Consider the following 19,547-nt stretch of genomic DNA (forward strand, 5'->3'; position numbering starts at 1 on the left):
CTATCTCTATGTGTAGTTGAAATATTACAGTTTATCTCACAAATTATTTTGTATCTATTAGTCTCTGATACGAAAAATAGAACAACTGTGACTTGATGACTGAGAAACTTTATTCTTCACTAAAAAGAATTCTTGACCAACATATACAACCAACGGTTTCAACGTTCCGGTGGACCATAAAGAAAGCGGTAACCCATTTTATAGATAACTAAACCGGTTGCAACTAGAACAATGCAGTCTGTTGCAAAACGCAACCTTGAGAAAGTTAGCAACCGTACGTGCAACAGCAAATAAAATGTGTTGACTTGAGGTGTATAGCAACCAAACAACATACCTGTCGTTAAATATGATTTCTTCTTCTGCCTTTTCCAAAGGTTTCCATTTCAAGAGCTGGGCGATTAAGAAAAAAAGGTAGCAAACGAAAACACGTACCGGTTTATCGAAAGGAAACTCTGAGTTTTTTGAAGTTTGATCACAAAAGTACTTTCGCTGTAAAGGTTGTTTCATGACCCAAAGCCTTGAGAGTCTTGAGTGCAACATTTGGCTTTCTCTAAGGACAAACCAATTTTCTCCAAATTTTTCATCCTTTTAGAACTAGGCATTTTGTAATAACATGAAAATATATATGTATATATATATATATATATATATATATGGAGAGAGAGAAAAAGTGATTGAAATAAAATATTCTGTTATTTCAGGAAGAGATACTCTCCATCTCGTTTTCTTATAGAAACACACAGTCTCCCTTCCTAATCCTCTGTTGCATCGTATAATGATATCATCCCTGTTGTTATCCACAAAAGTCTCACGTGCTACTGGGCTCCAGACCTTTCTATTACCAGTTGTTTGGAACACTAGTGGCAAACTTTTCGTTTTTAGAAAGTTCAGTACTCTTTCTTTTCGTGTCTCAGTGAATGGGAAAACTTGTCAGCACTTTGGAAGAAACCGAAAGAGACAACTCTTGTTACACTGCTGCTTATCGTCCGAGGCTGTTGTCAATCTGAACTTAAGTGAAGTTCCTTCCTCTTCGAATATCCCTCCAGCCATATTGGAGAAAACCAGAGAAAGACTCCACCTCAGACCAAAGTAAGTAGACTTGCCTTATTCGAGTTGACTGCCAACGACTTGCTCTAGTCATCCGCTTCATATTTTGAAGAAAATGATAGAAAACAGTATCGAAGATATGCATCCAAGGGAATTTTCTTTCTTTGATGACTTACCTCAACTTGTTTCCACTAAAGACTGTTTTGATGATCTTTTAGTAGACTGGGACCATCCAAGCAGAAGATATACCGACACATACTATTGGGATGAGCACCACGTGCTGCGTACTCATATGACAGCCCATGATACAACTTTATTAAGAGCTGGAAAGACAGCGTTTGTATTGACGGGTGACGTATATCGTCGCGACAGTATCGACAAGTCTCATTATCCAGTATTTCATCAAGTAGATGCCGTTAGGATATTTGATGCAAGTGCCAGTCAAAGTGAAGATAAAATTATTGCTGACTTGAAGAACACTCTCGAATCTCTGGCAAAGAACATATTTCAAAGAGAGGTCACGATTCGTTGGGTGGATGGTGAGTTTCCGTTTACTTATCCCTCATTTGAGATGGAAGTATTTTGGAATGGAAATTGGCTTGAGCTCTTAGGTTGTGGTCTCTTGAAAAGAGGAGTTTTGGATGCTGGACAGGTTGACAAGGATTCCAAAGGTTGGGCTTTTGGTTTGGGTTTGGAGCGATTGGCTATGGTCCTTTTTGAAATTCCAGACATTCGATTGTTTTGGTCAAAAGATGAGCGCTTCCTTCAACAGTTTCGAGACGGGACAATCACGAAATTCAAACCTTATTCCAAATATCCGTCGTGTTATAAGGACGTTACCTTTTGGCTTAGCGATAAATTTCACGAAAACGCTTTTTATGAATTGGTTCGCTCCATTGCTGGTGATACAGTGGAGGAAGTTACTTTATTGGACGAGTTTCATCGCAACAACAAAACATCGCATTGTTATCGAATCGTATATCGTTCAATGGATCGTTCCTTAACAAATGATGAGGTTGATGAAATACAAGATAAGATACGTGAAGAAGTGGCACGTCGATTGGAAGTTATTTTGAGATAAAAAATTTTAGTTTATTACTTACCCTGTTGTTTTCATAAACACTTTCTTCCCAAAATTCAATCAACTTGTGGGGTTACCCTTTGTATGACATGTTGCATTCTCAATGGATTACTTAAAAAGTGCATTGCAACATCATAATGGAACTCTTTAGAACTGTAAAGATCCCATATAAGATTGGACAGTTGCATAAAGGATAGATGACCACAATGACCTTCTGATTTGTCCGCTTTGGGAATGTATCTTTCGATGACTTGATCAAGTCTGCGGTATTCTTGGAGAGGATTATAACTATCTGGAACAGCACGAGGTGGGAAAGGAAACTCCCTGTGATCTTGAGGCATTGCACGAATAATATGCCAATAATCATGAAGAATCCAACATTTTGAGTTTTCAAAACAATCTCTTCTTTCATCGGGTTCATAAGAAAGTCCAACATGAAGACAGCTGGTGTTCTTTAACAATTTCCAAGGTTTCTTATGGGCGTAATGGACGATGCAAATGGTGTCATATATGGAATTCCATACTTGAGAGCTATCCACGTATACAAACTTGAGAGCATTACATCCCGGATGTAACCAAGTCATGCCAACATGAAATCCTGACCAGATTTGATAGATATCTCGAGCATAATAATCATTCAAGAAATCTTGTTCTGCAAAGCCATTTACTGGTCTATGATTAGCAAGTTTCTTACACATGTCTTCGAATATAGGGAAACAGGGACGAATAGCCAATACACCAGCATTGAAGTAGTCCTTATAGAAACATCGTTTGTCCAAATCCCAATCAGGAGCAGCAGCAAAACCTATAGGAGAAAAGCTCAGTGCACGAAAAATGTGAGAAACTGGCCTCGTAACAATAGCATCAGCATCAATATATAAGATACCGACATATTCTTCCATAGTCCACAACCAGAGTTTCTGATAGCATTCCATAAAATGTTCGCTTACCAAATCTTCTTCAGAACAACCCAATACTGGGAGACGGTGGACATGTTTTATGAGCCAGCCTGCTTGTTTCAAGTAACGCACTTCCGATGCTTCTACTCTATCAGTAACTAGACAAACACAATCAAAGTCAAAATTGGCAGAGAGTTCTTCCTTGGCTGCACCCTGAAAGCTTTTCAACAAAGTTAGAGCACCAGGAACATAAAAAGTAGCGGTTACCAAGGTGGCAATAGCAACCTTGGCTCTACATTTGCGATAGTTCCATGCGCGCAGTTGGCACAGAGTATCTACAGTTATACACTTTGAACCAAGTTCTTCTTTCCGGGGAGAATAGGAAGCCCTTATTGCCGAAGCAACCTTTGCCGCCTTCATCTTTCTCCAATGCACCACGATGAAAATGGCGATCAATAGAAATTGGTCATTTCACGAAGTCGATCGACATTTCGAATTGGGCTTGGAAGGTTCGATTCGATTGGACGGAATTCTGATCGCTTTGGTGGTATGGAGAAACTCAAGTTTTTCAAGTCTCTATATTCTTGGAACTGAGAAAGTTGCTTGAATACTCTTGAATTGATGTCAGTTGTTCTCGAGTTTCTATTCTAAAAATCGCACTTTTGTAGACCGTAAATTCCTTTATGAAATGACGGTGCCATACTAGGAGATAAAAAAATATTTCATACTTGAAATTTCTATGTATTTTTTATAGGAACAACATTTATACAAGCCTAAGATTTTCAATTATCAGGATATATATTGAGTCATCATATAACTACTACTTATCATCTTTGACATTACTCTAAAACGTGCTTGCTTCGTCTCATTTCGAATTGGGCGCCAATCGATCAATCCACTACAATCTCCCCTCTCCAACGTGTCTTTCCTTTGTGATGGGACACGACTGGATACAAGCCCTCTCTTTGAATACTTATTTATTTGTTTGGCATTCTTATGGCAAGCGTAAAGAACAACGTTTCAACAGGAAGAACTTATCACCTGACAGAAGATGAAAGACAAGAAATAAAAGAAGCGTTTGAATTATTTGACATTGATAGCACAGGTGATAGCGCAACTTTATTTCAAATATTAACTGTATATAACCTTTTCATGGTTGCAGGAGCTATAGACACGAAAGAGTTTAAAATAGCTTTAAGAGCTCTCGGTTTCGAAATTGAAAAGGAGGAAGCATCTAGAATTATATCTAAACTGGATAAGGATGGTTCAGGAATGATTCTTTACGAAGATTTTGAAAGAGCAGTGTCCCAGAAAATGGTAACTCAACAATATATGCCTACTTTACTAATCATAATATTTTGAGATAGGCTGAAAGAGACCCGGAACAAGAGATTCTGAAAGCTTTCAAGTTGTTTGACATGGACGATTCGGGGGGCATTTCTCTAGAAGACTTGAGGAGGGTTGCTGATGAATTGGGAGAGAATATATCGAACGAAGAACTTCAAGAAATGATAGACGAAGCAGATAGAACAGGCAGAAGGGAGATTAATTATGAAGATTTCAGTAGAATTCTCAAACGTTCACATTTCTTTTGAGTCATATAAACTTATCTACCTGTAAATGTTCTTTTCGTTTCTTTTGCATAGGGAAGCTGCCTATTTTCAAATCCTTTTGCATTGCAACACTATCTCTCCTCTAGAGCTCAACGCCTAACTTTCCAATCTCTGACAAAGTATGAAATAATATCATTGTGCTGGAAAAGTTGGAAAGTCTTCTCATATTCATCAACTTGCTCTTTTAACAACTACAGCTTTTTTCAATGGGGTCACAAATACTGCTTTCTTACGAATAATAAAGTCTGTCTCATGTAGACAACTATTTCAATTAAAACAAACGCAAGTCACCACAAATATTTTCAAAGGACACTGAAGTTATTTCAAGTAAAGAACAATAAAACATCTTCACAAAGTTCTGTAACAGCGTTAGGGGTGCTAGTTTCAAAACATTGTAAAACGTAGAAAAGTTTCTAAAATCTCCGGTTCCATTCTTCATTTTTGTCAATTGCTGACACGTTTCCAAAAAAGGCAACATTAGATTATCAAAGATTCCAAGGCCGGCTGCATTTTTTCTTGTAATATTCTTCTTTGGTTTTTGTTTTTATTGCCATCCAAGGAATGGCAGCGCTTCTAAGTTCGTGTGGGCTTCGACTTGGCAGAGCAGCCCTTCGAGTCACTCCAAGAAGTAGCACGCGGTCACCTTCTCCTTCAAGAACCTGTGCAGTCTCACGTACACCTTTTCCTCGTTCGTCCTCTTTAGATGAAGGTCTTTTGTTCAATAACAACTGCCATGAGGTTAGCTCCGAAAAATCAGTAATATCCACTTCGAAGAGCAGTAGCTTTTCTAGCGGCCACGTATTCACACGTTCGCATAGTTTTGAAGATGGACTCCAGTTGAAACAGGAATCTGTCTTGCAAAGAAGTGACAAGGCTTCCTCATTGGAACGTATAAAGTCAAACTGTACAGAAGTTAAGAGTGAAGAAAGATTTACAAGTTCTGCAGCGCAACTTCCTCCAAGGAAATTGTCTTATGACGAAACCTTGCGTTCAAACTTGAACACCGAAATACAAAACGACTGGAAACAGGAATTAGCTTCTTTAGTTGCAAAAGGAGAGATGATTCCAGATACTTATGTTTTCTCTTTAGTGCGTGAAAAGCTAGTATCTCCTCAGGTTCTAGAAAAGAACGGCTGGCTACTTGACGGTTTTCCAAGAACAGTTGCTCAGGCGGACGCTATGCTGTCGGAAGCGTCTAAGAATGTAAACGCACTAAAACCAACGGCAATGATTGTTTTGGAAGTCTCTGATGAAGAACTCTTAGATAGGATGATCTTCCGTCGCATCGATCCAGTTACAGGAAGAATTTACAATTTGAAGACAAGACCTCCTAAAGAAGTTGATATTTTGAATCGTCTTATTACACGAGAGGATGACCGAGAAGAGGTTGTAAGACGTAGAATTGCTCTTTATAAGAGAACAGCCGCACAAATTGAAAATATTTTTGTCTCGTTTGATATTCCAGTAATACATATAGATGGGAGTGCCGTGAGGAATTGTGAAGGTGTTTTCTGTGAGATTCAAACAGTTCTAGAAAGTCTGCTTTCGACTCCATTATCGAGAGAATCTCTGCGTCTTGTATTATCAGGACCCCCTGGCTGTGGTAAAGGTACCCAGGCAGAACTGCTTTCAAAAGCTTATGATCTGTTTCATTTGAGTACAGGAAACATCTTGCGTGAAATGCTAAATGGAAAGGCCGTTCATGAATCGCAATCGACGGATTTGCGTTCCGTTGGTATTGTTTTTGGACGTGAAGAGACACAGCTTTCTCGAATTTTGCCTGCCAGGAAGGAATCTTGTCAGCGCGATACCTCTTTTGTTGTTTCAACCTTACCGGCAGCTTCCGCTTCTAAAATGATGTCTTCCAGAGTTGGTTAGTTTTATATGTATAAAATTTTTATGATTCGAATCCTCCTCGAATTGCGAACCATATTTGTTTGAGATATTCCTATTAACTTTTTTTTCTGTTTGACGAAAGTTTTTTTGACTTGCAAAGATTTTCATTTCGTGAGCAGTTGTCCATCATGACGGCATCAAAAAACAAAACACAATGATTCCAAAATCATTGTTATGACAAGTTAACCTTGCCTTTTGATTAGAGCATTTTAATCATATCTCATTCTTTATCTGCATTGCTCATAAAACAAGTGATAATGAGGAAGTAATCATTCAAGTTGTTTCTCTTGCATTTTTGGATATAAATTGCTATTGAACGCTATAAGAGTGGTAAATAAATAATACTTCCGAATAAAAACAAGAACAGAGTAAGTTGTATTTCAGTCATAGTTCAACATCGAAATGAAATGTCCCGTTAGGTCTTCTCTCATATGAAGAAATTTCCATCGTTACTTGTAAACTAGTTCAACATTATTTATATTTCCAGTTTCTATTCCTCTAATATCTTTGAAGCTTCTTCATACATGCAGTCAATGCATGCAACTCTGCCAACGCACAGAATTGATGATGAAAATGGTATTGGGAATTTGATGTCGGAACATTATCGCGGTCGTTTTGTGCGTCACTTTAACACCACTTGTGGCTCATATCGTACGGATTTCGTTTTTGAGCGTTTTGAAGACAGAATTCTACTTATCATTTCACAGCTTCAAGGTTTGGGTTCCATTGTGAGTATATATTAGTGTTCTCTTTTCATTTTGTGAAAAGTTGTGTTAGTTTTCGGTAACATCTTCTGCCAACGCACCAGAGAGCCACAACACTATATTCGATGTTGTTCCTTTACTTGGAAAAAGGGACGACGAAAAGATGATTGTTTTTGCTAGAACTATTGGAGAGCTTGTCCATTCCTTGGGACACCGAAGACCATTAGTGTTGTGTTTGTCTTTGAAAGGAATGGAGAAGGAAGTTTTAGACTCCATACTTGGTGCACTAAAAGATGACGTTATACCTCAGTCTGTTCATTAAGCATCAACCTTCTCAGAAAATTGTTACAACTATGTCTCGTTCAAGAACTTGGATAAATTTTGGCCAAAATCCGTTATACTGAATAGAAAACCATCCATTCCGAAAAAGCCTTCTTTTATTAAAGTATAAAATTTATTTGCAGCTTTATGTTGAAAAGTTACACTTCCAGTGCATATCTCTACCAAAGTTTCATTTGCTCCTTTTGGTCTTCCGACATGTTTCTCGTTTCTTTCCAATATTTGCCACCAAAGTGCCATTCATTGTTATCATCTTGATAAAACCAAGCTGGAACATACGTTGTGCCAGTTTTTTGACGTTGGTTTTCTGTTGGATGCAATGTCAGTATTCGTGAATGTTCATAACAACCAGTTCTTACCTCTCTCTCTCTGAATGTTTTCTACTCTAACCTTTTCTAAATTTGCCAAGCTCAAATTATTTCCTTCCAAAGCACGTCTATCTGGTCGAAAACGTGAATCGGTAGGTGGAATAATGGACTCTGCATTATCAGGAACTTCTAAAAGTTCGTAAGTAAAGTTGGTAAAGTTATATTTGTCTCGTTTAACTGCTGGTTTATGTTCTCCAGCATACCAAAGTGACTTTGCATCCACACGTTCGCCTGAAGATTTATCCAACCGGAAGCCTACCAATCCCCGATTCCATTCTCCACTTAGTTCCATCACTCGATAACCATCAGCATCAACTATATCACCATTTACAGCATATCTTCCTCTTCCAAACCAACCACATTTGGTGAACGTCAAACTAGTCACCGAGCCGCGAGGACTAGAGCGCAAAATTAATTCTCCATAGTGATCGATAAAGGAGCCTCCCACGAAGAGGTTCTGTGCTGCTGAGACGGGAAGTGTCCATTCATACCGTTCGTCAAAGCTTGTTAGATAGACATATCTTGAACCAGTATTCCGGATTTCCACTGAATTACCCAAAAAGTAAGCGTTACAAGAGAAAACTTCTTGTGCCACCCAACCAGGGCCTTCAGTATATGAAACCGAAACTGGAGGATGGTGAGAGACCTGTTCGCAAAGCACTCTTGTCGTTCCATCTCTACTTGTCCATTCAAATGTTTCACCCAAAACTGGGTTAAAAGGCTTATAGACTCTCTCCGTATGTGCAAAAGCAGAAACTGTAAAGGCTGCAACCAAGGCGTCACGTTCCACGGGTTCTTCACAAGTGGCCGCCTACATTCGGTTACAAAGCGTTTCTCCCTCAGAAATGAAACACATACCATATCAAGCAACTGATGAAATTGAAGTGTCTCGCACATTCTCTGCAAAGCTGTTGTTGGTTCGAATAACCAAACTGGCAGACTAAGACGCATATTTATGACGTCTGCACCTACAAGGGTGCTAAGTTGATTCCACAAGTCTCTTTTCTTGCAACATATAAGACACATATCATAAACTGTTTGTATTCTATCTTACTGTTTTTTCGTCAACTTCCACGTGAGTCACGCCCTCTTCATCTTCCAACTTCTTTTCTTCAAGTTCGTCTAAACCCAACGCTTTTGTATAAAGTTGCTTTGCACCATCAGTTATCGTGGAAATTGCATGAATACCCCACGCTGTCCAACTATTACTCCTTGTCTGTCGAGTCTCACAGGTTTGGGTGTTGCCAGTACTATCCGTTTCTGACGTCTCCATTGCCAAAGATCAGTTAAATCCGAAGCCCAACTTGTGTGAACATTCGTTCTCTCGTTGGTTTACCATCCCGTGTAGATAAATAGTAATCGGAAGCATCTGTTTTTTAGAAAATTTCTAATCCATCCATGAAAATATATAAATAAATAAATATATGTTATATAGAAATATTTGATACACAAGAGAGCTAATGGGTAACACAACAACGTTGATGGGCATTCTTCCACTTGCCAGATTATAGTCCTAAATGCCTTGTACTTTTGTAAAGCCATGTTGTTTCGTTCTGAAACCGAATGCTACTGTTTTGGTAAAGAAAAGTGAGTTGCTTCGAAACTCTGCTATTAGTAGATATCGCCCTTCTAAGCATAGTTTTTGTTTACGATCTCCTTTGCTTTGTCGTCATCAACCATCAGTTAGCTCCGACGTTTGCACTCGTATTCTTCCTGTCGTTCAAACTCCCAACGAAAACGTCCACTTGGACTTGGTTATACTCACTAACGGACCTGGAGAACTTAACACTTGGGTTAGGCCAGTCGTAGGGAAACTAAGAAGCCTCGAGAAAGGATCAGTTCCTCCTTGGGCCCACTTGAGAATATCGATAGTGCTTTGCCCTTGTGTACATGCAAGTGGTAGTGAGTATGAAATTGCAGTAGATATGTCAGGAGTCGATAGAGTGCTTCCAACAAAACTATGGTTGCCGTTTCTATTATTTGGGTATACTGGACAAGCGAATTGGAATTGGCACTCCAGAGGTGTTGTATTGTACCTTGGTGGAGATCAATTTTTCGCTGGTTGTATAGCTCACAGGTTGGGTTTCAAAAGTATTGCATACGTGGAATGGAGAGCTCGTTGGCCTGGATGGATCGATTATTATTTATTTGCTAGGAAGCACACCTCAAGTTACGAGAATTCGGATGTTATAGGAGACCTTAGCGTGGATTCTTCGGCCTCTATGTTAGAAAGACTAGATAATAAGGAAGTTGAACGAAAGTTTGGTCCCAATCCACGTTTGATTGCGCTACTTCCTGGTTCCAAAGAGATGAAGTTAGCTTCTCTGGTGCCTCTTTTCTTTGGAATCTGTGATGTCATTTATCGTTCACAACCAAACTATCGCTTTGTACTATTTCTTGCTCCAGGGGTAACTGTAGAGTCTATTTGTCGTTATGCCAATTCGGATACCAATCGGATGGTTTCCTTGTTCGGAGAAAAGAGCAGTGAATATGATCATGATAATCATTGTTTTGTTACTGCAAATGGCACAATAATTGATATTTGGGATAGAATGCCTGCATATCATGTGTTGAATCGTTGTAAGCTTGCACTCTCTTCTGTTGGTGCAAATACAGCCGAGTTGGCTGGAATAGGACTTCCGACATTTGTAATTGTTCCTACACAACAGTTAGATGCCATGAGAGCTTGGGATGGTATATTAGGTATATTGTGTAACATTCCCTTTATTGGACGTCTTGTGGCTCTGTTTGTGAATTGGTTAGTTGTATTTTTGTATCGAAAAGGGAAGTTTGGATATTTAGCCTTACCTAATAAGTGGGTGAATAGAATGGTCATGCCGGAGTTTGTCGGTAAATTGACTTGCAAAGATATTGGTATTCGAGTATTGGCTTGTATCACTACTCCAAATATACTGTATCGAATGCATCGTGAACTCATTCAAGTATGTCAACCCTTTGGTGCAGTTACCAAACTGGCCACTGCTGTTTGGAATATTCTATTGATCTCTTCAACAAATGCCTAATAAAATCAAAAGACATTTCTTGTAGTAGGCTTAAAAAATTAGTCGAGGCTCGGATTTGTAGGGAAAGCGTGTGTTTTGCTGATTCATACGATGTCCGTCAATATTCTGAATAAAGTAGCCAAGTATGCCGTTGCGTTGGGAATCGCTGGTGCCGCTTTGCAATCGTCAGTTTTTGTTGTTCCCGGCGGTCACCGTGCTGTTGTGTTTAATCGTTTTACAGGAGTTGAAGAACACGTTCGTGGTGAAGGGATGCACTTGAAAGTGCCTTGGGTTCAAAGGCCTGTTTTATTTGATATTCGAACAAGACCAAGATCAATCAATTCGGTAACGGGAACCAAGGACTTGCAAATGGTAAATCTTGTGCTCCGTGTACTTTCAAAGCCTAACAGGGATTTGTTGCCACGAATCTATTCCAGATTGGGACAGGTATAGTGCATATCAAATTATATGTTACTTAATTACTTAAAGTCGCCAAGGATTGGGATGAAAGAGTACTTCCCTCCATTGGAAACGAAGTACTCAAGGCGGTCGTCGCACAATACAACGCAGAACAACTGCTTACCCAAAGAGAAATGGTATCTCGCCAAATACGAGAAACTCTGACAGAAAGAGCTCGACAATTTGATATTGAACTGGACGATGTATCCATGACACATTTAACTTTTGGAAAGGAATTTGCTACCGCTATTGAACAGAAACAAGTTGCACAGCAAGATGCAGAACGTTCCAAATACGTTGTTATGGTTGCAGAACAGGAGAAACAAGCTGCAGTTACTAGGGCAGAAGGAGAGTCAGAGGCTGCAGCGTTAATCTCGACAGCACTTGCAACTGCTGGAGATGGTCTAGTACAACTTAGAAGAATCGAAGCTGCGAAGGAAATTGCGCAGACTCTGTCGCATGCTAAGAATGTTGCTTACTTGCCGAAAGGCGGCAATATCTTGCTTAATGTTCCCAACAACTAATGCAGTTTTAGAAAAACTTCTTTTAGAGCTAGTTGGATAGATTGGTTGCCCTATTAGCTTTTAGCCAGTTATTTTGGATAAAAGGCATTTATCATTTCGTTTGCTGTCATTCAACAAACCTGATAACCGAATTGAGCTCAATTGTCGATGACTACAAATATCTTTGTTCTTGCTAGAAACTGCCTCTGAAGGAGTATATTGAAGTCTTGTGAAGTGGCATCCTATATTTCTGTTGTTCTTTTAAAGTCATTGAGTGAATATCACTTTCAATGAGAGTAAAAAATTAAAGCCTGAAAAATGCGTCTGCAGTCTCTTCACTCGTTAGGCTTGCCATTCCTGCTCTTTGCTATTCTTCTGGAAGTTATAGCTTGGAGACTGAGTCGTATAGATCCTCATATAGAGTTGTTCTTCCTGAATGACACTAGTTTGTGGTATACTAGACTTCCTGAGACAATTCAACGCTGGCAAATAATAGCTGCTGGAGTGATTGCTAGTGCTTTGATATTCCTATTCGGTGAATATATGCTGTTGAAGTTCGAGAAAATGGAGCAAAGGAGAAACGAAGCTGGAACACTTATCACGGGTTTTTGGAATTCCGCAATATGGCGTGCTTTAGCACATTTTTTTGGAACCTTTACCGCCTTTCTGTTGGCAGCTTTCTTTGCTGAATGTGGTAAATTATCAGTAGGCATGCTTAGACCTGACTTTTATTATCGTTGTATGGGTAGTTCACTTCCCTCCACTTTCCATAGTGAAGTTTTTACTTCGAATAGTCAGTGCAGTCAATCGGATGTTGAGTTCATATTGAATGGGCGCAAATCTTTTCCGAGTGAACATGCTTGTGCAGGAGCAAGTTTCGGGTGGTATTTGACTTTGTATATATTGTGGAACTCTTGGTGTATTATGGAATCAAGACCTTTTGTGTCGGAGCTGTTGAGAATGTCTTCCATAGTTCCTTTCACTTTTGCTCTGTGGGTCGGGGTTAGTAATTTTTGTTCATCTTCATTGCTTTTTGGTCAAATATTCATTTTGCTAGGTCACAAGAATAACTGATCATCGGCAACACCATTCAAGTGTCGTAGCAGGATGGTTGTTAGGACTGCTGTTTGCGACGCTTTTGTTTGTTACCACAAGCTTGCGATTGCATCGAACGACAAATAAGGGGAATAAGGAATATAATGTGTTGGTCCCTTTTTCTCAAGAAACTGTGCAATAACTTACAAACAGAGATGCGTTCCTAACAATAAAACGTTGAATTTCATTCTTTTCCATTTTTGATGCTTTTGTGAAGGAGAATGGGACATGTGGTGGTTGAGTGATGATATGATGTTCTGATCCTTATGACGGCTTAAAAGAAAGCCTTGTGGTATGGAGGAGTTTGAAGATGAAGAAGCCAAAAGAGAGAGTCGAATACTTAGTTCTTCCAATTCACGTGGTTCGTGTTATTGCGGAGGAACGGACAGTGATTCGAAAGAAACACGTCAGCAAGGGTCCAAAACTTTGTCTTCCGAAACTTTAAAAAACTTATGTAGAGCGCTGAATGACCCTAGCGTTTCAGTTGAAGTGAAGAAAAGGTTGGTGTCTCTCTAATAGTTTCAAACTGCTAAGATTGTTGTTAGAATTGGTGTGCTATTGCGGCAACTTCAACAAAGGTATTTGGAAAGAAATCACAACTCAGTAGACGAACAGATGATATCTTCGAGTTACGTAAAAGGTAAGAACTTTTCATGTCTTCTCTTAGAAGACCAAACCTTTCTTGAGGAACAGAGAGTTTTCAGGCAGCAGTGGCAAGTGGCGTTGTGTCACATTTTGAGTCGGAAAGACAAAGGAGTATAATAAACACTTCTCAGCCTCCAAAAATAATGAAGGCTGAAGCGGAGTCACTGGAAACGGTATGGAACGTTCTTTGTTTGTAGAAAGTACTTTGAACAGAAGTTTGGTAGTTTCCAAGAATTCAAAGTAAAGAATTGGGACCAGCCCCTTTAACAAGGCCAGATGTTTCGAAAAGAGTCCGTACTGAGACTACAAAGTCACCAGAAGAGATCAAACCTTTCCCAAAAACGTATTCAGCTCATCTAAATAGTTTTGGTGGAAACGATACTACAGATTCCTCGATTCGTAGAGTCACCGAGACGAAGAGTAACAGCTTCACGAATACAACTTTTGTTGACACACGAACAGAGAATCAAGTATTTGAGAAGAATCTTTTATCAATGCAAGATACAGACTTTAGATTTCTATCGGGAACAGAATGTGTTCCTTTGAATGAGAACTCAGCGGGAAGAGAGTCTAATTATATTGCACCAACATATCAGAGTTTTAAGGAAATTCAAACAGGCTCTCTTCGCGGAAGGACAAGTGCAGAAGAATTGTCGAGTCAACAGCACGTTTCTTCAATTTATTCAGATAAGAGTGGCAAATGGCCGCACAAACGAGAAGGACTTTTTATGAAGCAAGAAAATATCAATAATAACGTGAAGATTTTACCAGGTCATGAAAATAATAAGAATTTGAACGTTGCTTGCAACAATCACTTGGTTACCAATTCTGGAAAGGGCTTTGGTAGTTCTTCATCTATTAGGCAAGATTACGCTCCTTATCAGAGTTCTTCATCTTCGCAGGATAAAAAGCGTCTTCGTTTGCTTTCAGCACCACAGAAGGATCTGCAGGCTGTTCTTCATCCCAATTATCGCACGCCTTTTGTATCGTTAGAAGATGCTTGTCAAAGGTTAATGCCATATCATTTATGGTATATTGTTGAAGATGGACTTGAGAAGGAACGGAAGCAAGAATGGGAGGCATCCTACGATAAAGTTTACAAGAAATTGAAGCAAAATTTGAGCCATCAAGAAGATCGATATAACGACATTAGTAAGCTTGTAGATTCGGAGCAAAAGGTGGACGTTAAACGAACAACACCGCAAGTGATCGAAACTTCAGTGCTTGATGATATTTTAGCATCGAATTTTTTGCTTAAAGAAACCTGAAAGACAACGGAGCAATACGTTTTCACATTACGATAACTTTCAAGTTCTGTCACTAAATGACTCGAATGGACGACAACTTTATTGACCCAATGGAAACGAGTGAGCTTGGCTGGTTTTGCCAATATTTTCAATTTTCCATGATCCATCCTCGAAAAGTCGAAGAGTAATCTGATAGTGCCAATAAGATATGGATGAATATGCGAAAGCCAATTACTTACATCATGATAGAATAGGAGACTCGTACGATTGCCGACACTCACAAATGTGATATTATTTTTCTTCAACAAGCTGTACATGATTCTCTCATTATCTTCATCCAATGCACTTGTGCTTTCATCTAAGAAAACAAATTTTGGTTTACTTGCCAGAAGACGAGCAAATGCAAGTCGTTGTTGCTCTCCAAGACTAAGAATATTACTCAGATCCATGTAAACATTGATACCCCCAAGACGCTCTATTAAATGACGTAAATTAACCTCTTCTAACAATCTTGAAACATCTTGATAGGAAAAAGTATCGAAATTCTCCGTTTTTGGATATAGTATATTCTCCAAAACCGATCCAAGAACAATGTATGGTTTTTGAGGCACTAAAAAGGTGCTTTCAGGAGAAGGAATACCAATTTTTCCCTCTCCATCGTTCCACAGTCCAGCCAACGTCCGCAACAAAGAAGACTTACCAACTCCACTTTCTCCACAAATCAGATAATTCTTGCCTGGAACCACTTGAAAAGATAAATTGCGAACAAGAGTCCTAGAGGTTTGGGGTACGCGGATAGTCAGATTGTCCACTTGTAAGCTCGAAGTTGATAAGCTATGAATAGAAATTGAAAAAGATTTCGACAATTTTGAACCTCCTGCAGGAACAATACTACCCGAAGACTCGTTTTCTTCAATGACGCTCAGGAAATTTTCTATTCGATTGACAACAGCTGAGAATGCACTGAGGCTAAAAAATTCATTCACGATGAGCGACAAATCATTTAACACTTAACTAGCATTAGACTTGATCAGAAAACATACAATGACATACCATGATTGAAGCTAAAATAAGTTTGACTGATGGTGCCAAGTTCAATTTTTCCTTGAAAATAGATTGGCGCAGCAACCATACTTGGAAGGAGGTTGATCAAGTAACGATATCCTGTAGTAAAGAAACCTAGATTTCGCTGGTATCGTAACAAATGTATCATATTCATCACAGTTGCTTCAAAAAGCTCAAAAAGGGTCTTCAACTCTCGTTTTTCGCCTCGATAAAATGCAATGGTTTCCGCATTTTCGCGAACTCTTACGAGGGCAAACCTGAGATCTGCTTCTTTCGATAGTTGTTTTGAGTTGAGCAAACTTAAATTTTTACCAAAGTAAAGTGTCACTGTGGTTCCAAAAGTGGAGTAAGCTAGAAGCGTCCAATAAAGAGGTGGATATATACGAAACAATATAAAACTAAAGACAGCCAAGTCAAAGAATGCCACAAAAATGACACACATCAGGTTGACTGCACGATCAGTAAATGAACGAATATCTTCGGCGATACGTTGATCCGGGTTATCCACATCTCCATGAAATATAAGTTTGTAGAACTTTTTGTTACTAAAATACTTTTCGAGGACAAAATTGGTGAGGAACTGACGCCACGCGAGGCTCATACGTGCCTTTGTCCAGTCAAATAGAACAACCACAGGAGGTCCAACAATAACAGCTAGTAAATAAACGCCCATGAATTTTCTAAATCTTTGATAATCCTTTGCGCTTAGAGCATTCCAAAAGAAACGCTGTATGAAAGATAATAAAACCGCATACAATGTTGTTGCTAATGCCAAAGAAGTTGTCACAAAAGTCCAAATCCAAGCCTTTCTCTTCTCCTTCCCTGACCAAAAGAGAGTGACAAGATAGAATAGTTTTCGGAAAAATGAACTAGAAACTTTCACAGACGATTCTGTGTTGGCTCCTTTGAAAACCGTTTCCACGCTTTGAAGGGTGTCATCTTGTGAGTTGGAGATCACAAACAAGACTTTTGATATTCGTCTCTTGTGACGGCAGTAACGGTTCCAGAAACAAGGTTGTGCCAAAACTTTGAAGGGATTATTCTGACAAAGTTTGCCTGTTTTGCTTTTATAGAGAAAGTCTTTGATTTGAAACGAACCACTACAAAAAGTTACCCAACTCATGGCTGCCAATAATAATATCTGGAAATGGCGCCAAACGGTGCATTCCGATCTTCATTTAGACATTGCTATGGAAGAAAGTGTGTCTCAAGTGACATTGGTTTTAAGCGTTTTGTAAAAACTAAAATATGTCCCTTCAGCAATAATATCAGCTATACTCTAAAGCTAAGGAGTCAATTTCCTTAAAGTCTTTTGATTCTAAGATGAAATCCGATGTTAGTCCCGATGTAAAGATAGAATTGTCTCATATTTAACTGTGACTGATAACAAATTGGACTGTACTGTCCTAAGCCTAACAAGTGTTATTGATATCCATATTCAGCCATTTAATCATTCATCAAAAAGCTTTTTGCCCATTCAAATATAGTGAATTATAGTCCTAGACTTGTTCGAAGCCCTCATAGTATATCTCAGATCTCTGTCTAATAGCTTCCTAGTAAAGGTTTCACATTTTCAAAAGTCACAAAAGAACTAAACGTCTCTTCATTTTAGTACGATTCTATTTCGAAGACTCTTTGCATGACAGGCGATTCCTCAATCGGTTATTCAGCGGTATCAAGAATATCCCAAATGACTCATCATTGCTGGAAACTAGTCATACAGCTCTAACGCTAGTCAATTCTTGAAGTGAAAACCAAAAATTGGATACAGTTGATAAAAAATGAAAATGAATGGTTAGGGTTTGCAGGTCGAGTGCAAAAGGGACGCATCTCACAAGTCGTTGAAGAGTTGCCGCGCAAGCTAATTGAATCATGCAACCCTGTTTTGGGGATTCTCATTGGCATTATGTTGTCTCAAGACTCCATAGCGTTATCCACGCTTACGAGTAGTTTGGAAGCCTATTGTTGGGCTCTTGTGTACATTTTATCCACAATACTGTTTTTTGGAATATTGTGGAGAATAACTGGATCGTTCTTCCTTTCGAAATTGGGTATTGCAAGAGAGGTAAAGGGACAACAGTTGCCGCCAACTTATAAAGAAGGTCTTCCTCTGGTTGGAAATCTTATTGCTTTTGCAAAAGGACCTTTGAATGTAGTTCAAAGAGGTTACCAGTCTTGTGGAGATATATTTACTTTCAAGGTAGTTGTGCACGACATTGACAACAAGCCACTCATTTTTTCCAGGTGTTCCACAAACATATAACTTTTCTAGTCGGCCCAAAAGCCCACGAAATCTTCTTTCAAGGTACAGATGATGAACTGGACCAGAATGAAGTTTATGCATTTTCAGTACCCATTTTTGGAAAAGGAGTTGTCTACGATGCTCCTCTTGAGAAGCGCTTGCAGCAGTTGCGAATCATGTCTGCTGCCCTTAGACCTGCTCGCATGTATGGCTACGTTGACCAAATGGTGCTCGAAGCTGTACAGTTTTTCCGAAAGTGGGGAGACCAAGGGCAGGTTGATATTTTGGAGAGTTTGAGTGATCTCATTATCCTCACGGCAAGTCGCTGTCTAATGGGGCGAGAAGTTCGGGAGCAGCTGTTTGAAAAAGTATCTAAGCTTTACCACGATTTAGATCAAGGAATGCAGCCTATTAGTGTATTTGCACCATATTTGCCGATTTCTGCACATCGGAAGCGCGACAAGGCTCGGGAAGAAATGGTACAGCTTTTCCGTACGGTTATCCAGAATCGGAGAAGGCGAAATGTTAAAGAAGATGATATGCTGCAGACTTTTATGGACGCGAGTTACCGAGATGGCTCTCGTCCTTCAGAATACGAAGTGGCAGGATTGTTGATAGCACTACTCTTTGCAGGTCAACACACTTCGTCTATTACTGGAAGCTGGACGGGTATGCTATTGTTAAGAAACAAGGACGTTTTTGAACGTGTTAAAAAAGAACAAGATACCATTATAGAAGAACATGGAGATGAGCTGAATTACGATGTGCTCAGCAAAATGAACCTTTTGCATTTGTGTATCAAGGAAACGCTAAGAATGTATCCACCATTAATTTTGTTGATGAGAAAAGTTTTGAAGCCAAAGTTTTATAAGGAATATGTGATTCCCGAGAACGATATTGTAATGGTTTCACCTGCAGCCTCTGGTCGTCTTGAAAATGTCTTTAAGAATCCAAACGCATGGGATCCCGATCGCTTTGGTCCAAATAGAGAAGAAGACAAGAAGGCTCCCTTTTCATTTATTGGTTTTGGCGGGGGTCGCCATGGTTGTATGGGTGAGCAGTTTGCCTATCTCCAAATCAAGACTATATGGACTGTCCTTGTTCGTTCGTTTGATTTGGAACCTATAGGAGATTTGTCTCAACCGGATTATGTAAGCAACTCGTCCTTCTTCCGATATCATTCTAGTTAATTTTATTTTTTTAGAATGCAATGGTTGTTGGTCCAAGGCCTCCTTGCCTGTTGAAGTATAGAAAGAAAAAGGACTCTTTCTTAGACCGAGTTTCTTTGTATGCTTAAGAAGATGGAGAACGCTCGTTCTATAAATATCAGTATTTTCAGCTT

At 39.3% G+C, this 19,547-nt stretch overlaps 12 protein-coding genes across 12 annotated transcripts; 8 read left to right on the forward strand and 4 right to left on the reverse strand.

The window, feature by feature from the left end:
- Nucleotides 1-15: 15 nt before the first annotated feature.
- Gasu_06380 (uncharacterized protein) lies at nt 16-579 on the reverse strand. Its single transcript, XM_005708692.1, has 3 exons — nt 433-579; nt 335-390; nt 16-255 (listed from the first exon to the last, which is right to left on the reverse strand). The coding sequence occupies exons 1-3, from the start codon at nt 538-540 to the stop codon at nt 159-161; spliced, it is 261 nt and encodes an 86-aa protein (XP_005708749.1). The 5' UTR covers nt 541-579; the 3' UTR covers nt 16-158.
- A 180-nt stretch (nt 580-759) lies between these two features.
- Gasu_06390 (phenylalanyl-tRNA synthetase alpha chain) lies at nt 760-2,150 on the forward strand. The gene is made up of 2 exons (XM_005708693.1): nt 760-1,089; nt 1,138-2,150. Exons 1-2 carry the CDS (start codon nt 776-778, stop codon nt 2,126-2,128), a joined length of 1,305 nt encoding a protein of 434 aa, XP_005708750.1. The 5' UTR covers nt 760-775; the 3' UTR covers nt 2,129-2,150.
- A 5-nt stretch (nt 2,151-2,155) lies between these two features.
- Nucleotides 2,156-3,559, reverse strand: Gasu_06400 (glycogenin glucosyltransferase-like protein). The gene has a single exon (XM_005708694.1). The coding sequence runs from the start codon at nt 3,445-3,447 to the stop codon at nt 2,185-2,187; it is 1,263 nt and encodes a 420-aa protein (XP_005708751.1). The 5' UTR covers nt 3,448-3,559; the 3' UTR covers nt 2,156-2,184.
- A 280-nt stretch (nt 3,560-3,839) lies between these two features.
- Nucleotides 3,840-5,160, forward strand: Gasu_06410 (centrin-2). Its single transcript, XM_005708695.1, has 3 exons — nt 3,840-4,132; nt 4,190-4,344; nt 4,395-5,160. The coding sequence occupies exons 1-3, from the start codon at nt 4,024-4,026 to the stop codon at nt 4,620-4,622; spliced, it is 492 nt and encodes a 163-aa protein (XP_005708752.1). The 5' UTR covers nt 3,840-4,023; the 3' UTR covers nt 4,623-5,160.
- Nucleotides 5,161-5,169: 9 nt separating this feature from the next.
- On the forward strand, nt 5,170-6,958 carry Gasu_06420 (adenylate kinase). Its single transcript, XM_005708696.1, has one exon. It carries the CDS (start codon nt 5,202-5,204, stop codon nt 6,516-6,518), a length of 1,317 nt encoding a protein of 438 aa, XP_005708753.1. The 5' UTR covers nt 5,170-5,201; the 3' UTR covers nt 6,519-6,958.
- Nucleotides 6,959-7,084: 126 nt separating this feature from the next.
- Nucleotides 7,085-9,309, reverse strand: Gasu_06430 (oxysterol-binding protein-like protein). The gene is made up of 4 exons (XM_005708697.1): nt 9,002-9,309; nt 8,806-8,952; nt 7,939-8,758; nt 7,085-7,886 (listed from the first exon to the last, which is right to left on the reverse strand). The coding sequence occupies exons 1-4, from the start codon at nt 9,218-9,220 to the stop codon at nt 7,741-7,743; spliced, it is 1,332 nt and encodes a 443-aa protein (XP_005708754.1). The 5' UTR covers nt 9,221-9,309; the 3' UTR covers nt 7,085-7,740.
- A 100-nt stretch (nt 9,310-9,409) lies between these two features.
- Gasu_06440 (lipid-A-disaccharide synthase) lies at nt 9,410-11,000 on the forward strand. The gene has a single exon (XM_005708698.1). The coding sequence runs from the start codon at nt 9,465-9,467 to the stop codon at nt 10,968-10,970; it is 1,506 nt and encodes a 501-aa protein (XP_005708755.1). The 5' UTR covers nt 9,410-9,464; the 3' UTR covers nt 10,971-11,000.
- Nucleotides 11,001-11,009: 9 nt separating this feature from the next.
- Gasu_06450 (prohibitin) lies at nt 11,010-12,040 on the forward strand. Its single transcript, XM_005708699.1, has 2 exons — nt 11,010-11,396; nt 11,447-12,040. The coding sequence occupies exons 1-2, from the start codon at nt 11,061-11,063 to the stop codon at nt 11,930-11,932; spliced, it is 822 nt and encodes a 273-aa protein (XP_005708756.1). The 5' UTR covers nt 11,010-11,060; the 3' UTR covers nt 11,933-12,040.
- A 119-nt stretch (nt 12,041-12,159) lies between these two features.
- Nucleotides 12,160-13,195, forward strand: Gasu_06460 (phosphatidic acid phosphatase type 2B-like protein). The gene is made up of 2 exons (XM_005708700.1): nt 12,160-12,913; nt 12,969-13,195. Exons 1-2 carry the CDS (start codon nt 12,230-12,232, stop codon nt 13,146-13,148), a joined length of 864 nt encoding a protein of 287 aa, XP_005708757.1. The 5' UTR covers nt 12,160-12,229; the 3' UTR covers nt 13,149-13,195.
- Nucleotides 13,196-13,199: 4 nt separating this feature from the next.
- Gasu_06470 (uncharacterized protein) lies at nt 13,200-14,950 on the forward strand. Its single transcript, XM_005708701.1, has 4 exons — nt 13,200-13,506; nt 13,552-13,646; nt 13,700-13,824; nt 13,876-14,950. The coding sequence occupies exons 1-4, from the start codon at nt 13,301-13,303 to the stop codon at nt 14,917-14,919; spliced, it is 1,470 nt and encodes a 489-aa protein (XP_005708758.1). The 5' UTR covers nt 13,200-13,300; the 3' UTR covers nt 14,920-14,950.
- A 14-nt stretch (nt 14,951-14,964) lies between these two features.
- Gasu_06480 (ABC transporter, ATP-binding & transmembrane domain) lies at nt 14,965-17,119 on the reverse strand. Its single transcript, XM_005708702.1, has 3 exons — nt 15,952-17,119; nt 15,138-15,907; nt 14,965-15,087 (listed from the first exon to the last, which is right to left on the reverse strand). Exons 1-3 carry the CDS (start codon nt 17,084-17,086, stop codon nt 14,998-15,000), a joined length of 1,995 nt encoding a protein of 664 aa, XP_005708759.1. The 5' UTR covers nt 17,087-17,119; the 3' UTR covers nt 14,965-14,997.
- Nucleotides 17,120-17,823: 704 nt separating this feature from the next.
- Gasu_06490 (cytochrome P45, family 51 (sterol 14-demethylase)) lies at nt 17,824-19,544 on the forward strand. Its single transcript, XM_005708703.1, has 3 exons — nt 17,824-18,163; nt 18,208-19,356; nt 19,410-19,544. The coding sequence occupies exons 1-3, from the start codon at nt 17,870-17,872 to the stop codon at nt 19,500-19,502; spliced, it is 1,536 nt and encodes a 511-aa protein (XP_005708760.1). The 5' UTR covers nt 17,824-17,869; the 3' UTR covers nt 19,503-19,544.
- The last annotated feature ends 3 nt before the right edge of the window (nt 19,545-19,547 follow it).

The sequence above is a fragment of the Galdieria sulphuraria genome (genome assembly GCF_000341285.1).
Source record: "Galdieria sulphuraria unplaced genomic scaffold scaf_3, whole genome shotgun sequence".
In the NCBI taxonomy this organism is placed as follows: Eukaryota; Rhodophyta; class Bangiophyceae; order Galdieriales; family Galdieriaceae; genus Galdieria; species Galdieria sulphuraria.

Coding starts and splice junctions, on each gene's coding strand:
- Gasu_06410 (XM_005708695.1), top strand. CDS start 4,024: ATGGCAAGCGTAAAGAACAACGTTTCAACAGGAAGAACTTATCACCTG. Junction 4,133..4,189: donor ATTTGACATTGATAGCACAG/GTGATAGCGCAA, acceptor TCATGGTTGCAG/GAGCTATAGACACGAAAGAG. Junction 4,345..4,394: donor GAGCAGTGTCCCAGAAAATG/GTAACTCAACAA, acceptor ATTTTGAGATAG/GCTGAAAGAGACCCGGAACA.
- Gasu_06380 (XM_005708692.1), bottom strand. CDS start 540: ATGTTGCACTCAAGACTCTCAAGGCTTTGGGTCATGAAACAACCTTTA. Junction 391..432: donor AGTTTCCTTTCGATAAACCG/GTACGTGTTTTC, acceptor TTAATCGCCCAG/CTCTTGAAATGGAAACCTTT. Junction 256..334: donor GAAATCATATTTAACGACAG/GTATGTTGTTTG, acceptor AACTTTCTCAAG/GTTGCGTTTTGCAACAGACT.
- Gasu_06430 (XM_005708697.1), bottom strand. CDS start 9,220: ATGGAGACGTCAGAAACGGATAGTACTGGCAACACCCAAACCTGTGAG. Junction 8,953..9,001: donor TGGAAGTTGACGAAAAAACA/GTAAGATAGAAT, acceptor ATATGTTGCAAG/AAAAGAGACTTGTGGAATCA. Junction 7,887..7,938: donor AAACATTCAGAGAGAGAGAG/GTAAGAACTGGT, acceptor TGCATCCAACAG/AAAACCAACGTCAAAAAACT.
- Gasu_06420 (XM_005708696.1), top strand. CDS start 5,202: ATGGCAGCGCTTCTAAGTTCGTGTGGGCTTCGACTTGGCAGAGCAGCC.
- Gasu_06450 (XM_005708699.1), top strand. CDS start 11,061: ATGTCCGTCAATATTCTGAATAAAGTAGCCAAGTATGCCGTTGCGTTG. Junction 11,397..11,446: donor TCTATTCCAGATTGGGACAG/GTATAGTGCATA, acceptor AAAGTCGCCAAG/GATTGGGATGAAAGAGTACT.
- Gasu_06440 (XM_005708698.1), top strand. CDS start 9,465: ATGCCTTGTACTTTTGTAAAGCCATGTTGTTTCGTTCTGAAACCGAAT.
- Gasu_06400 (XM_005708694.1), bottom strand. CDS start 3,447: ATGAAGGCGGCAAAGGTTGCTTCGGCAATAAGGGCTTCCTATTCTCCC.
- Gasu_06470 (XM_005708701.1), top strand. CDS start 13,301: ATGGAGGAGTTTGAAGATGAAGAAGCCAAAAGAGAGAGTCGAATACTT. Junction 13,647..13,699: donor ATCTTCGAGTTACGTAAAAG/GTAAGAACTTTT, acceptor CTTGAGGAACAG/AGAGTTTTCAGGCAGCAGTG. Junction 13,825..13,875: donor AAGCGGAGTCACTGGAAACG/GTATGGAACGTT, acceptor GAAGTTTGGTAG/TTTCCAAGAATTCAAAGTAA.
- Gasu_06390 (XM_005708693.1), top strand. CDS start 776: ATGATATCATCCCTGTTGTTATCCACAAAAGTCTCACGTGCTACTGGG. Junction 1,090..1,137: donor AGACTCCACCTCAGACCAAA/GTAAGTAGACTT, acceptor GACTTGCTCTAG/TCATCCGCTTCATATTTTGA.
- Gasu_06460 (XM_005708700.1), top strand. CDS start 12,230: ATGCGTCTGCAGTCTCTTCACTCGTTAGGCTTGCCATTCCTGCTCTTT. Junction 12,914..12,968: donor CTTTTGCTCTGTGGGTCGGG/GTTAGTAATTTT, acceptor TCATTTTGCTAG/GTCACAAGAATAACTGATCA.
- Gasu_06490 (XM_005708703.1), top strand. CDS start 17,870: ATGTTGTCTCAAGACTCCATAGCGTTATCCACGCTTACGAGTAGTTTG. Junction 18,164..18,207: donor GAGATATATTTACTTTCAAG/GTAGTTGTGCAC, acceptor CATTTTTTCCAG/GTGTTCCACAAACATATAAC. Junction 19,357..19,409: donor ATTTGTCTCAACCGGATTAT/GTAAGCAACTCG, acceptor TTATTTTTTTAG/AATGCAATGGTTGTTGGTCC.
- Gasu_06480 (XM_005708702.1), bottom strand. CDS start 17,086: ATGAGTTGGGTAACTTTTTGTAGTGGTTCGTTTCAAATCAAAGACTTT. Junction 15,908..15,951: donor TTATTTTAGCTTCAATCATG/GTATGTCATTGT, acceptor ATGCTAGTTAAG/TGTTAAATGATTTGTCGCTC. Junction 15,088..15,137: donor GTCTCCTATTCTATCATGAT/GTAAGTAATTGG, acceptor TGGCACTATCAG/ATTACTCTTCGACTTTTCGA.